The sequence below is a fragment of the Metopolophium dirhodum genome, chromosome 1 (assembly GCF_019925205.1).
Source record: "Metopolophium dirhodum isolate CAU chromosome 1, ASM1992520v1, whole genome shotgun sequence".
Taxonomy (NCBI): domain Eukaryota; kingdom Metazoa; phylum Arthropoda; class Insecta; order Hemiptera; family Aphididae; genus Metopolophium; species Metopolophium dirhodum.
Window position 1 is genome coordinate 81,039,622 of NC_083560.1, and position 15,209 is coordinate 81,054,830.

Genomic DNA, 15,209 nt, shown 5'->3' on the forward strand with positions numbered 1-15,209 from the left:
ATATTTTGAAAATGTTATCAAATATAGGAATTGATAAATTAAATATATCCTGTCAATTGCACGATGCTCCCACAGGTCATCCTGGGGTAAATAATTATATCATTCCTAAGTTACTTAGCACTAAATTTACGCCTACGGTTACATGTCATCTACCAGCGTATCCTTAACACTGGGGGTTTATCACAGGTAGTCAAAAACTGGGTTGGATTTAGAAATTCATTTCCATTTTTCTTAATTTATTTTTTTTCCCCAACGCCTTTGAAAACTATTAGCAATTTTTACGTTTGCCTCCCCAAAGTAGCAACTAGATTCACTTTCCTATCAGAAAAAATGTTGTTGAAGAAAATTGAAGCATTATTACTGCTCTAAATAGTGATGACGAACAAAAAAAAACAACTTGTAAAACGGATGACCGCGTCAGAATCTAAAAATTAGTTTTTTTTGTTGTTTCTGGAAAAACGGGGTTTAAAGTACCAGGGACGCATGGGCTAGTTACTACTCGTTCTTCAGTTGCCGCGTCGTCGGTGCCAGTGGTGGTAGCGACGGCAGCTGTTGTAAAAATTTGTTCGACAGCCACCACGACCACAGCATACTTCCCTAGTAGTTTGTTAGTAGTAGTCTGTTCCCGTTGAAAATAAATACAATGTTTTTTACAACGTCGTTCGTGACATTAGCGGAAATCCATTAAAATTTCAAGGGTGGGGGGGCTAACATTATTAACATCAATGTAAGTGAGGGGCTTTGATCCCACATAACTAAAAAAGAAGGGGGCTTGGTGGACTTTGGGGGAGCTAAGCCCAACGTTAGCCTAACGAAACTGACTTAACAACGTTCTCAGTAACTTTTAGTCTGTAACTATTAATAATTATCATTAAGCTTAATTATTATCTATTAAATATTATTAATAACTAATAAACCTTATTTTTACTTCAACATTTTTTTCCTTAGAGTAAATTAAAAGAGCCTGTTATAAAATAAATATTTTTTTTTTTAAATAATGTAATATAATATTTATAAATTCTTTTAAATAGTCACCAAATACCTAATTCGTTTGCAAATTGTTATATTACAGACGTTAGTTAAAAATAAATCCAATTATAACCAGTGAACTAAACCAATTGACACCCGTGTATGAATTTAAAATGGAAGCTCCTTTTGAAAACTGTGAAGAATTTATTGATTTTACATCTTACAAACTTTGATGTAAGCTTCTGATAGAAAATAAGATTTATTTGGTACTTTTGGTCAACATTGATAATTCTCAATACTTTTTAAAATAATCGGAAAAAAAGAAAAATAAAGAAGACAATATTTTTAAATTTTAATATACTGATTAATACTTTTACCATGGTTAATAAAAGGTTGGACCATCTTGGCTTTGATTATCTTCGATTTGTTTAAATTTTTTTTTAAATGTCGATTAACAGGTTATTTATTTGGTTAGGTCACTTGGTCAAAAAACTTAAATAACTTACAACATACAACTATATATTAAGATTATAAAATATATATTATTTTTCTATGGTTCATCATTGTAAATGTTTAATTTTTCTGAATATAAAATTCTACAAAATAATATAAAATGAGTTTTCGATAATACTTTTTTAATTAACCTTTGTTGAAGCCCGTAGATTAATTCTTTGGCCCAGTCTATTTTATTTTTAGATTTTTACTACCAGTTGGCTCTTTACAAAATAGCATAATATATAGAATGTAAGTACTAAAATACATTTTTAATAAGCTATAAATTATCTTTGTGAATTTCCTATACCCCATCGAGTAATATTAAATAATTTAAAAGTTATAGCTCAGAATGTTCATTATAACTTATTGATTGGTAGATTTTTGATAAATAAAAATATTAAAGAAAATTGGCAGATTATTATTTTGAAATTTGAAATAATTTATTATGTTGATATGATCTCTTTTTATTTAATTGCTTATATATCTCTCATTCAAATTAAATTAATGAACAAAAAACTTAAGATAAGCCATATTTCAGTGGCGTCATTTGGGGGGGGGGGCAAGGTGGGCATTTGCCCCTGTCTGATTTTAAAAGCAGCCCTGTGGGCCGGTGTCCAGTTGTTGCCGTTTTACCATTATTATATTTTATTAGTGCAAAAACGTGCCTATAATAATGTTATAATAATATTTTTAGTCAAACATTTGCTGTCTGGGAATTTTATAATATTTTCAGAAAATATTATAGTATGTACTAAGAAATTATTGTCACAATGATACATTTTTACTAATTGATAGTTCGAATATATTTAGACGTATGCGGGGACGTACACATTGTATGTATGTATTTATGTATGTTTGTTTGTGTGAGTGTGTTTTGTGAAGGAAAATGAACAGTTAGTATCATAATCTCGTATAGTTTAATTTCTAAAATCTAAAATGATTACAAATTCTAAAAACAACAACCGATTGACGCTCTTATTATTTATCATTGATCACGGACTTCATAACTTGCGATAGTCATTAGTCGTGTATGATTCAACTATTCTGCGTATTGTGTTAATTTAGTTGAGTACCTAAATTAAAATTAATTTTTTTCGTGACGCATGTTTACATTAATCTTTTAATTTGGGAAAAATATGATCTAAAAAAAATAGATGGGTGGTTAAGGGGTGCGACTAAAAATATAAAATTACCGCAAACTGCTCGAAAAGTATCGAAAATAATTTCTAGCATGTTAATAAACAGACAAAACTTGAGCCGGTAAGCAAGCAATAAAAAAAAAATATATTATAATTTAAGATAATATTAATTTGTAAATATATCATATACTTATATAAGATATATATATATTATATAATATATACTTATATACTTATAATGAATCAGGTAAAATTGATTTATAGATAATGCTGTTAATAGATTTTCAAAAATAAAAAAAAGAAGATATCTTAATAAACTATTAATATTTTTGCGGTTTTTTTTTACCCATTCGGGCCGGTCTAAACCTTTGCCCCCCTCTATTGAAAACTGAAATGACGCCACTGCCATATTTTATATTTATTTTTGTCTGTAGCAAATATATTATATACAATATACCTAGCCATCTAGATATATAGCTTATAGATAGGTAAATCTAATATAAAAATTTCAAAACTGTACCACTTTTTTGGAACATACAATAGTACGCTAATCAATAACCACTAATATGTACTGTGTAATTTTAAAATGAAAGTTCAGACTTCGCGCGAAATGTTTATTGAGTTTATAATATTGTACTCAACTAAATTTCTTAATTGTATTGTCTATGTATTGAATAATTGTATGTATTGTATAGTTGCATGTATGTGTAAGTATATTTAATAATATATGAATTGTATTAACATAATATAGAAAACGTAATTCTAATTTTGGACAATACGTAGGTAATGTGTTTCTGGTGGTGTGTAGATGTTAAGATATACCTATGTAAGCTATAGGAACACCGAACAGGTAAATTATCGTAATATTTGTAAAAGACTTAAGAGGTTGTGATAAGCATACTATATGGTAATGAAACAATACGAAGGGATTTTATTTTTAAAATATCGAACTCGTGTATCAAGTGTTCACATTTATAGAAAATTCAAATCATAAATAACGTCTGGATCTCATCGAAATTGCAAAATAAACAAATTAAAAGAGTGGAGTTAGACAATCTTTAAACTAAATTAATGAATCTTAATAAAAAGATTCTATACTTAATTAAAAATAATATGAAAAAGTGGTTGCATCCAAAAACCGTATACTTATTATGATTTCGAGCAAAGGTCGGTCCCAAAAAGGTCAGTAGACAAAAACCACACACTTTATTTTTTAGTGCAATATAACACAATAGATTAGATTTAGTCATTACTAGCCATCAATCAGTATTGTGTATATTATAGTTGTATGATATACCTATATAATATAGTGGTTAAAACGTATGTGATTTTTAGCGTTTTCATTTAAATATTTTAAATTATAATAGATATTAAAATTATTGATAGAAATAAAGGGAGAAAGTGTTTAGTACTTGATAAATTTGAATATAGAAAATGTAGAGTGCATAATATAGTGGAAATGTTAGGAATAATTTTTAAAAATCTGAACTTATTACATTTTTTTTTTAAATTATAAAACGTTGGCAATCAATTTCAGCCAATAAAACATTGAACATTTTTTTTAATATTAATATCTTAAATGTTTGAATTTATAAACATTGTAAATAATTTTTTTTTTAATAAATATAAATAGTTAATAACTAATAGATTATACATTATTAGGTTTTTTGATTAAATGAAAAAGTTATAATTGTATTGATCAGAATTTTTGCTCTACTTTAGTACTTTGATTATTTATAATCGTATAGTTTTACATTAGTCATATTGAACTTTAACAAGTATACTTGCTTTTTGATTCTTACAAATCATGACTAAATGACGAATACCTTTAAATATTTTTAATTTCTAATTTTCCGTTTGAACCGCTGATTATGAAATTTGGACAGTAGTTTTGTTTTGTGATGTAGACACCCACTAAGAAAGAATTTTTCAAAATTCAAACCCTACAGGGGTTAAAAGGGATAAAAATGAAAAAAATGAATAGTAAGTTATATTTTTATAAGCACCTTTGGTCAGTGCATTATTATTTTACTTCCATACTGAATTACACCCAAAACGAGTTAATTAATCTAAGTTAAATCTAGTTAATACATATTGACGTTAATCTATGAAATACTGATAGGCCTCCACCACCACCACTGAAAAGTTCCTGCACGCCTGGTTTCAACTGGTCATAGAAAGTTCTGTCACCACCACCATACGCCACTTCGTTGCACTGTTGCCACTGTGTACTGAGGTCTTGCCATAGGACCTATTCGTTTCCGGACCCACCCCACTTGCGCCTCTGTCCGTAAGGATTGGCCAGCTTCGTGTACAGACAGCTAGATGAAGCATTCACATTTTTCTCGAAATAATCGTATTCCACGTCCGATTGGATATCCAGGTTTAGCTTGTCAGAAGATACGGACGATAGTTGACAACTGCTATAAGAGTCCGACTTCATGACGTATCTATAGCAGTTGTGCAGTTATGCTGTTAGCACACAAGTATTAAGTGTTAACGCACAATATTACATTGAAATTAAACATAATAACTAATAAGTAATAACATTTTTTTTTATTTTTTAAATTATTATTATAGTCATGCCACGTGAACGCAACGTACCTATACTTGAACAGTTGAACATGGACTTATCGATGTATAATATGTTAATACTAAATATAGTAATTAGTAGATATTTCTGAAAAGAATTGGAGGGGTTTGAAATAACAAATATTTATTTTAAAGGGTGGGATGGTTTAGTATAATATAAAATATTCTGTAATATTCATGGCAACAGGCTATATTTTATTTTTCTATAGTACCTATATAATAATACAACTGTGTCGGCAATGTCGAAGTGTCGAACCATGACGGGGTAATGTGTTGGATTCCAATCTGATGGAAAAGGAGATCTGTACGAGAGTAGGTGGGACAGGTGGGTGGCAATATGGATAAAAGTTCAATATGAAATTACGTCATATCGAAAAACAGTGATTTCTTCCCCCCATCTTCTGGCACGTGACAGCAATTTTCATTTTATGTTTGTTTTTCTCTCTTTATTTCCTATTCTTCCTTTTTCTTTGTTTCATTCTTACTCTATCTCCACACGTTCTTTATATTTCTCTCCCCCACACTTTCAATCACTCTATTCTCAAATATTTGTTTTTATGGCACGTTCAGTGGTCGTTAATATCGACGATAATGCAAACATTAGTCACAATAATAATAATAATAATAATAATAATAATAATAATAATAATAGGAGTAGGTGCCTAACGATAACAAATTGTGTAGCTATACATTAAATATCTTTACATCATATATTATATTATGTTATCTGTTTCTTTAATTAAATTGCCTATTATAACCATATGAAATCGATAGGTCATATCATTATCATGTCCCCTTTCAAATAGGTAATAATTTAATGCAACTGCGACTTAATCCTCAACCCTCGCCACACTATACGGTCTGTAACTCACACGTTTAATCCATTCGTGGACCGTCATCATTACACGGCAGGTGAAAATATAAACAATGACAAACATCAATATAATATCACAGACACAGTTAATTTTAATATAATTTCATTTCAACTGTATATTACTAAATACACGTTTTGTTACCGTGTATATGGACCACATTAATAACTTGAATACATCTCCTTCAAAAAAAAATAAATATATTTCATGTTGTTCAAATGTTACGAACTTACAAATGATTATCACTTATCACTTAGTTAAGATTGTTGAACGTTATAAGTTGTAACCACGAATTCAAAAAAAGTAAAACAGACCTGTGGAGTTTACAATGTTATAACTGTTATAAAATATATAAAATAATACAAAATTAGATATTTATTGTATAGGTATATAATTATAAAATAAATAATATTATCGAGTCCCTACCAAATAATTACAATAACAAAAATTAAATTTTCTTTAAAATATTATATTTAAAATAGAAGCAGTAATGTCAACGTGTTTATTTTTGTATCTGTATAATTTCTTTATTACACAAAAACCAATAAAGATTATATTTTGTGACCACCTTTAAAAATACCTGTACAAATAATATTATTTTACCTACAATCGTACAATACATAGTTTATTATATTATCATTGTTCTATGATTAAAATATAATAGGTAGGGAAATTATTTTGATAGCTCTATCATAATCACTGTTTAATTTATACTCCAAATATTTTGATACCATTACATTTTCACACTGGATACTGATGGCAATCTGTCCGTTTACAGTTTTCAAATGATAACTTATAGATTCTGAGCGAAGCGATGAATGTATTGATTTTACAATGATGTGTGTATTTTTTTTTTTTTTTTTTTTTTTTTTTTAATTTTTAATTTTTAATTAATTTTTTATTTTTGTGTCTGTCATCATCTTTTATGACAGTAAAAGTGCTTGGATTTTCTTCAACAGTAACTTTTCTGATGGGAAAGTGAATCTAGTTGGTACTTTGAGGGGGTCAAAAATAAAAATCCCCAGTAGTTTTCAAAAGCGACGCGAAAAACAAAAGAAAAATTAAGGAAAAACGGGAATTTTTACGCAAAATCTGTTTTCGAGAAAATTGATTTTGGTTTTTGGTGTAACTCTAAAACAAATGACCGTAGGGACATGAAACTTTGACTGAATGTTTATATTAGCATTTTCTATACACTAAAAAAAATATTTTGACTCTTTTTGAGCTGGTTACGGACATTGTCAGTTTTCAATTTTTTTAGTTTTTTTTTCTATAAATATCAATAAAATGTTATCTGTTGAGTAAAAAAGCTTGAAAATTTAAAAGAAGGCTCCTAGGTTATTTTTTCAAAGGCAATTGAAAAAAATTAAAAATCCTTAGTCACAGTTTTTATTTATAAGCATTTAAAGTTAAAATTTTGACAAAATACGGAAAAATCACGAAAATTAGCAAATTATTTTGAGTTGAGAATTCATAAAAATATTTCTTTTTCAATCTAAGATTTGAAAATGTAATATAAGAATACTCATAAGTTTGTCTACCTTTATCAAAAAAAAAATGTCTACAAGAAACTTAAATTAAATTTTTATGAGCGTCTGCAATTTATATTTTTACAACATTTGATATTCACTCGATTTCTCATGTAACAATTTTCTTATTTTATTGTAATTAAAAAAAGAATGACTGTAGATACTTGAAAATTTCACTGAATGTTTATATTAGCATTTTCTATACACGATACAATTTTGAAAATATTTTGACTCTTTTTGAGCGGTTTACGGATATTGTCAGTTTTCAATTTTTTTAGTTTTTTTTTCTATAAATATCAATAAAAATTTAATATAAGGCTCCTGATATATCGTTCTAATAGCAGTTGAAAAAAATAAAAAATACGGAGGCACAATTTATTTTTATAAGCATTTAAAGTTCAAATTTTGACAACATTTATCAAATTTATAATTTATTAATTATTTTGTAGTTAAAAATGTATAAAATGTTTAACTTTTATGGCTAAGGATTGAAAATTTAAAACAAGGCTCCACGTAAATAGGTTATATATAAATTACTTTATTCACAATAATATCATCAAATATACTTGGTAATATCATAGGCTGACTGACCGTTTTCGCTTAGAATCGTTTTTCTTATACAATGATATTATATCATTGAATTCAAATTTAACACCATCCATTACAGTGACCCACTTGTAACCTACTGTACAGCAGAGCGACATCCACTAATCCACCTTTCTTGTACAATGATATTATATCATTGAATTCAAATTTAACACCATCCATTACAGTGATCTACTTGTAACCTACTTTACAGCCGAGCGACATCCACTTATCCACCTTTTTTTTTAATTGTATAGGTACCTGGTATTCATGACTGTGGTAGGAAGGACTGATTATAAAGTGTAGTTAGGTAATAAAAACATCAACGTATTGTTAATTGCATTTTAATTCTCCTAAAATAAAGCATTAGTGCCACTAATGTTCCAAACTTATTTCTCCTCCTTTCACCCCTCAAAAAATAATTCTGGCTGCGGAACTGTTTCATTTTAAATTAACATTTAACCTAACTTGGCACTTTGTTTATTGAATTTAATTAATCACTCCTTACTAAGAGCTGTGTTCTGTAATTATTAATTACTATTATAAACAGAAAACCAAGAAATGTTCACCATGGCAGTTTCAATCAATTATATTGCATAATGAAAAATGGCAGACGAGATTATCGGTTATTTTGATTATAACGGAAAACCTCCACAATTAAATCTGAAAATCAAAAATATCAGAACTGTCAATTTCATTATTATTTCTGTTAAGCGTGATTCATTGAGTCGTTCTAGAACATCATATTATAAGTTATCATTTCACAATTTTTATCCGCACGATTTTGTACATTACCGCCGGTGACAGTCACGATTTCGATTCTAGTCGAACCCATTTATTTCAATTACGTCATTGGCCAATAGCCAAATTCGTAAAATAATATAATATAATTATATTATTTTATCTTATCGCCGAATCACAAACGAGATTTATATTATTATTTATCTAAATCGTGCTCCTGCAGTGGTAATAAGAGTTATTTTCCTTTGATTTTTAAGGAATAACGTGTTTTAAAAATATAAAGTAGATACTATGTTATATTAGTAATAATATTATATTCTGTCATTGAAGTGTACACGAAATACATATAAAGTATATAACAATTATGTGAAATTATGACACCTCCACCCCACCTCCCCTCCCTTCACCGTCACCAACTGTACAAAAAAGCGAGGCTTGTGCTTGCGGTGGTAACATAAAAACAAAATCAATTTATAACAATATAATAATTTTAGAATTTATTTAAAACGATGCCCATGTTAAAAATATAGGTATCGTTTATCATATTATTATAATATTTAAAAATATATCGTCTATAATATAATGTTGGTTTACTGATGAGAGAAAAATGCATAAATAATTAACCTACTAGAAAATTGTGAACTAAATCCAGTAACAGACAACTACACATTAAAAAAAAATATTTCTACATGTTACATTAAATAAAAGTGGAATTAATTATGATTTATCAACGCTCGAAGTATATAAATTCATAAAACGAACATAAAGTAATCAAAATTTAGACTTCGTGGTACAGTGGCTTAAAATATCCCATTAGGTACCAGGTATACCTACGTCCTACATAATAATATGATTATACTTAGAAGCAGACCGAGACACGAAACATTTTGCAAAAAGGAATTCAGCGGTAGGAATGGGCTAGGTTAAATTATTTCATTCGGTCCAAAAGACAATTTAATGATAATATATTTTAACAAAATTTGTTAATGTTTTTCGTATATACCGCTTTATTTGCAGAAAATCCTTTTACAAAAAAGGCCAATTTCCTTTTATGATATTAATATATTTTAATATAATATTACTTTCCGCAATATCATATTAACCGATTTCTGGATCGTTCACGAAATTAATATTAAATACCTACCCGCGCACAAGTCACCACCAAAAAGTATACCGTTGCGGATAGGTCGGAGGTGCTTTTCGGGGACCTCGGTGGAGGTAGGGCAGTGGTATCCATGGACGTAGGTCCTTCGATCAATTGCTGCCGTCAGCGCGTGTGTGTATGTATAGAGTATACACGATGACGTAATACAACCACTGTCTACTCTATAATATTTACTGCGCGGGTCCGAATTTTCACTAGCGCCGCCCCAAAGTACCTACTTAGCTTGTGTCGCAGTAGCCACTGCAAATTGACGGACGTGTGTTGCAGATATCGCTCTTCCCGGACCTATCGGTATGCCGAACGTCAACGGATTCACCCACGAGGACGACGTCGTCCTGATCGACTTGATCCGCAACAACCGCGAGCTGTACGATGCCAATCACAAGATGCACAGGGACATCGCATTTAAGGACAGCATATGGAATGATATATCAATCGATATCGGAAAATCGGGTAAAGAGTATTATAACAATAATACCACTGATGTAATATTATTATTGTGCGCAGATCTAGATAACTGAAACAGGGGGAGCAATTTTTTTCAGAAAAGTACACTTATAATTTTAGTACATGCTATATTATAGATAAGATTTGAAAACAATATTAACAATAATAATAAAATTATTTTATGGCATTAAATGATTTATTGTTTATAAACTCTATGATACCTACCCCATCAAAAACCGGAAATATTTTTTTTTTTGGTCAAATTTCCTTGGTATTACACTAAAACTGTTTTCTCTTATAGAAATATTTTTATATGATTATTATTAACTGTTTATATTATGTTTTAAATACTATTGTTTATTTCACAATAGGTAATATATTTATGATCAAAAGAACAAAACTATTTAAAACATTATGATATTTTTTTGTATAGATTCGTTAAGGAGGGGAGATGATAATTTAAAAAAAATGTTAAATCGAAAATTAAGACAAATGTATGCATTTTAATATATTATATATTGCATACAATTAATAATTACGTATGTTATATTATAAGAATTAAGAACGTCAGATGTAAATTATATTGGGAAAGTTATGGGGGATGCGAATTTGTTGGTGATTTGAGCCCGTGCGTGGGGGAGTGGGGAGTATTGTCGTTTGAAGATCATTCGATTACTGGAGTACCTATATAATTAAATTACATTGACGAATCGTTGTTCAAAACAAATATATTTTTCCTCACCCATGTTCGTTGGCTGACCTGTTGCTGCAACAGATGGCTTCTTACTTCTTGACCATTATTACGGGCTCAGGAAATTATTTGTATGAATAAAAAATAATGTTGTGTATTTAGCTATTTACACATCTCATATTCATACCAATATTAGTTAAATATTTAAAATCAAAATATTTTATTTTTTCAATAATTATCTATACATAGTTCAATTTAAAACTTGAAAAACATTTTTCTTCCAAGTGTTTGATACTATTCTTGTGGTAATACCAGATTATTATGAAATTACTCACTATATTTTATATATATTACGATAGAATTAGATTGCTATTATATTTAACTTTAGCCATCACTTTACTTAATAAGTAATTTAATATATTATACACGTAGTTCATCAATGCAAGAGACGATGGAAAAATATAAAGGCCTTTTACTTGAAGAATAAAAGTATGATGGAAACTGGATCGTCAGTAAACAATAATTGGTCATTGTCAACGTATGTATCATTTCTAGATGAAAATCTGTACGGGCAAAAGTAAGTTACAATGAGTGATAATACAATATATAGTAACTTATAAGATATTAATATATATATATTAAACTCATTAACATTAAAGTTCATGACAATTGAACATTTTAATATTTTAATATTTAATGTATAATAAATAATAATATAGTATGTTAAGGGGGTTGGTGCTGGTGTATATTAAGGAGTTTAGTATAGGCAATATTAAGTGCGTGTGTGAGTTGCAACTGTGTGTGTGGTAAATGTTTATTAATGTGTGTATCCGCATTACGTCGTATCTACTCGCTCTACTATGATGACATACAAATAAGGGGTGGCTCCAGGGGGGCTACTAGGGACAGCGCTCCCCAAGCTGTATTTCTAAACAATTGTATACTGTTCATACACAATAAAACTAAAAAGAAAAATCATATTATACTATCGACATTTTCTGAAAATTATGAATCCCCCCCCACCATCCCTATGGAGCCGCCCCTTGGTACAAGTTACCACGGCAGGGTCAAGTGCGTGATCTGAATTATTATGTCTCATTGAGATCGTTCAATCCACATTTTGAAATTTCTGATTTCAATTCAAATAATAATCAAAACGTGAAATGTCTTAAATTTTAAAATATTTTAATCAAGTATATAGAAGTTGGGGATGATTAAAATTGTGAAAAGTGGATTGATTGATTTCACTAACATTTACATAATAAGGAATTTCAATCAGTTTTCAAAAGTCGTATACCATAAATGCATAATTATTATTAGGTTTTTCGGTATGATTGTAGTGATATAATTTTATTTTCATAATTAATACGAGTTTAAGGATTTTAATTTTATAGATGTAGGCAGTGGCGTAGTCAGAATTTTGGTTTTGGGAGGGACTGAAAATGCGCTTACACAGAGTTGCTTCAATATGGTCTTCCATTGTAATGTTGAGGTTTTATTGTATGTCTCAGTTTCTATACATTTATTCAAATTTGGATTTATATTATAGCTATTGAGTATGTTTCTATATAATGAAATTAATTGTCATAAAGTAAACAACCCCCAAGAATTTTTAATTATTACAATATATAAACATTTTTAGTGCAATTTTTCAAAACTTTCCCATTTATACAAAAATGTTGAGATTAACTTTAGAATTCGTTATACTACTAACTTAATAAAGTAATTAAGTGTTTTTTCGTACGTCATGTCAAAAAAATGTATCGTGAGCGAGTGAGTGGTATTTGAATTTTATATAATATATAAATTTGATGATTTTGAAAAATAAATATTTTTGTAAATTAAAAGAAATATACCACCCGATAGATATATTATGTAGAAAAAATATATAAAACACTACAAAAATTCTTAAATATACAAAAATTAATTATAGCATTCAAAATGGCGAAGTACAATTGGAACTTGGGGAACAAATCTATGATAAATTTTTAAATGATGATGTTTCGACATTGCCATCTTCTTCTTCTGCTGGGAATACTACCCAATCAAAAGAAGACAAAATAGCGGTTATTTTGGCAGAGGGATTGAAAGAAAGAAATGAGATATTGTATAACAGCTTGCAAAAGCAAATTGAAATACTTGACAACACTTCATTTACGGTCACAATTCAATATGAACAAAAGTAAGTTACGAAATTACTCATAAATGCACTAACATTTATTATATACCTATTATTAATAATTATTAATTAATGGTACAACATTAATTTAATCAATGAATATCTAGGTATTTATCAAAATTTAAGTTTTTAACTATTTTAATAAATGAAACATATTATTTATCCTAATTCATTTTATTTCTATCAGTAGTTAATCCTCGATTTAAAAAATAAACTACCACCTCTTGTCCTCTTCTATTTCTATACAATGCCATTAACGCACGAGTAATTAAATTTAATATTATTGTTAGTGTTAATATAATTTACAGCGCCACTTCAAATGTTCAATGCGAAGAATCTAAAAATGAACACGGAGAACACGTTGCTGATGACACTGCCCATGGCAGTGAGTTTAAATTTGCACAACAACTATCGCCAGATGCGGTGTCTTGTTATTTAGCTGAGAAACTTGCTCAATCAAAGGAGAGAAATACGATTTTACATAACTTGCAAAAACAAATCGAAATACTTAATAATAAATCGGAAACTACTAAATCATTGGATTTGTTTTTTAAGAGCATATTACTGGATGTTCAAGATTTCTGTCCTCGTGCAATTGATGACATCAAACCCAGAATTTTGAAATGTGTTTCTGAAGTCAGAGAAATGTATCATACCTCAAATGTACCGCCGGATAATTTGTCTTATTCTACTGGGGAAAATTCTACTCGTCCTGACGAAGGAAGTACAATATTATTCAACTTGCAAAAACAAATTGAAATACTTAATGGTAAACTGGGGATCACCAAGACAATGGATTTATTTTTCAAGAGTGTATCAGCAGACATAGAAGATTTCTGTATTCGTGCCATTGATGATGTGAAACTCAAAATTTTGGAGTGTGTATCTGAAGTCAAAGATATGTACTCTAATCCAGATGTATCTTCGGTGACTTCTTCAATTAATGGTAATATAACACCTAACTATGTACCACCGCACACTCCGCCTATAATCCTCAACAATTCACCACCGCAAGGATTTATAACATATTTAAATGTACCACTTTATTGCAATGAGCCGACTAACTATGTAAATTCATATTATTAGCTTGATTAGTTTGAATCCAATGACTTAATAACAGCTACCTCAGTTGAATATGTGTCAAATACATAATATACCCGTCTATGACCGTGTGTTTGTTGTAACTTTCTTAAACTAATAATAAATGAATGTAATATTAATTAACAATTTATTCCTATTAAATTATACTTATTTAGCTAGGTACTCTATAAAATATAAAAATATTTATTTGTTATTTATAGAAAATATAATATTATGTTTAATACATACTCTAATAGGTATACAAATATTATAGTAGGTACCTAATAATACTTATAGTTAATACATTAAATTGCCTCATATTCGATCATTTACAAATATCAAACATATCGAGAAACCAGGACGTGAAACTGAAAATATTTTTTCCTATTTCGATTTTGTTTTCAGTTTTGGTATCGATTTCAGATTTTAACTGTTATAACTGGTATTTGAAATCGGTATGCAATATAGGTTTCAAATCCTGCATTATTATTATATTATTAAAATGAGTCATTTATCGGAGAAACAACACTTTTTTGTATTAAATTAATTTTATTGTTTGGACGTTGACAGCATATAAATACATTACAGTATTAAATAGGGCTGTGAATTTAATACACTTAAGAAGAATATCTAAATTATTCCTAAGTTTAATCATTATAGCTTGTAAATTTACTTGCCTAGAACAAATTTTTTTTCTCAGTTAATATTTAGTTGTGCCCTTCTTC

General features: G+C 28.8%; 1 protein-coding gene across 1 annotated transcript; it reads left to right on the forward strand.

Annotated features, from left to right (window-relative positions):
- Window positions 1–10,380: 10,380 nt before the first annotated feature.
- On the forward strand, window positions 10,381–14,490 carry LOC132934005 (uncharacterized). The gene is made up of 4 exons (XM_061000297.1): window positions 10,381–10,540; window positions 11,658–11,802; window positions 13,159–13,407; window positions 13,713–14,490. Exons 1-4 carry the CDS (start codon window positions 10,381–10,383, stop codon window positions 14,488–14,490), a joined length of 1,332 nt encoding a protein of 443 aa, XP_060856280.1.
- The last annotated feature ends 719 nt before the right edge of the window (window positions 14,491–15,209 follow it).

Coding starts and splice junctions, on each gene's coding strand:
- LOC132934005 (XM_061000297.1), top strand. CDS start 10,381: ATGCCGAACGTCAACGGATTCACCCACGAGGACGACGTCGTCCTGATC. Junction 10,541..11,657: donor AATCGATATCGGAAAATCGG/GTAAAGAGTATT, acceptor TTATACACGTAG/TTCATCAATGCAAGAGACGA. Junction 11,803..13,158: donor GAAAATCTGTACGGGCAAAA/GTAAGTTACAAT, acceptor AATTAATTATAG/CATTCAAAATGGCGAAGTAC.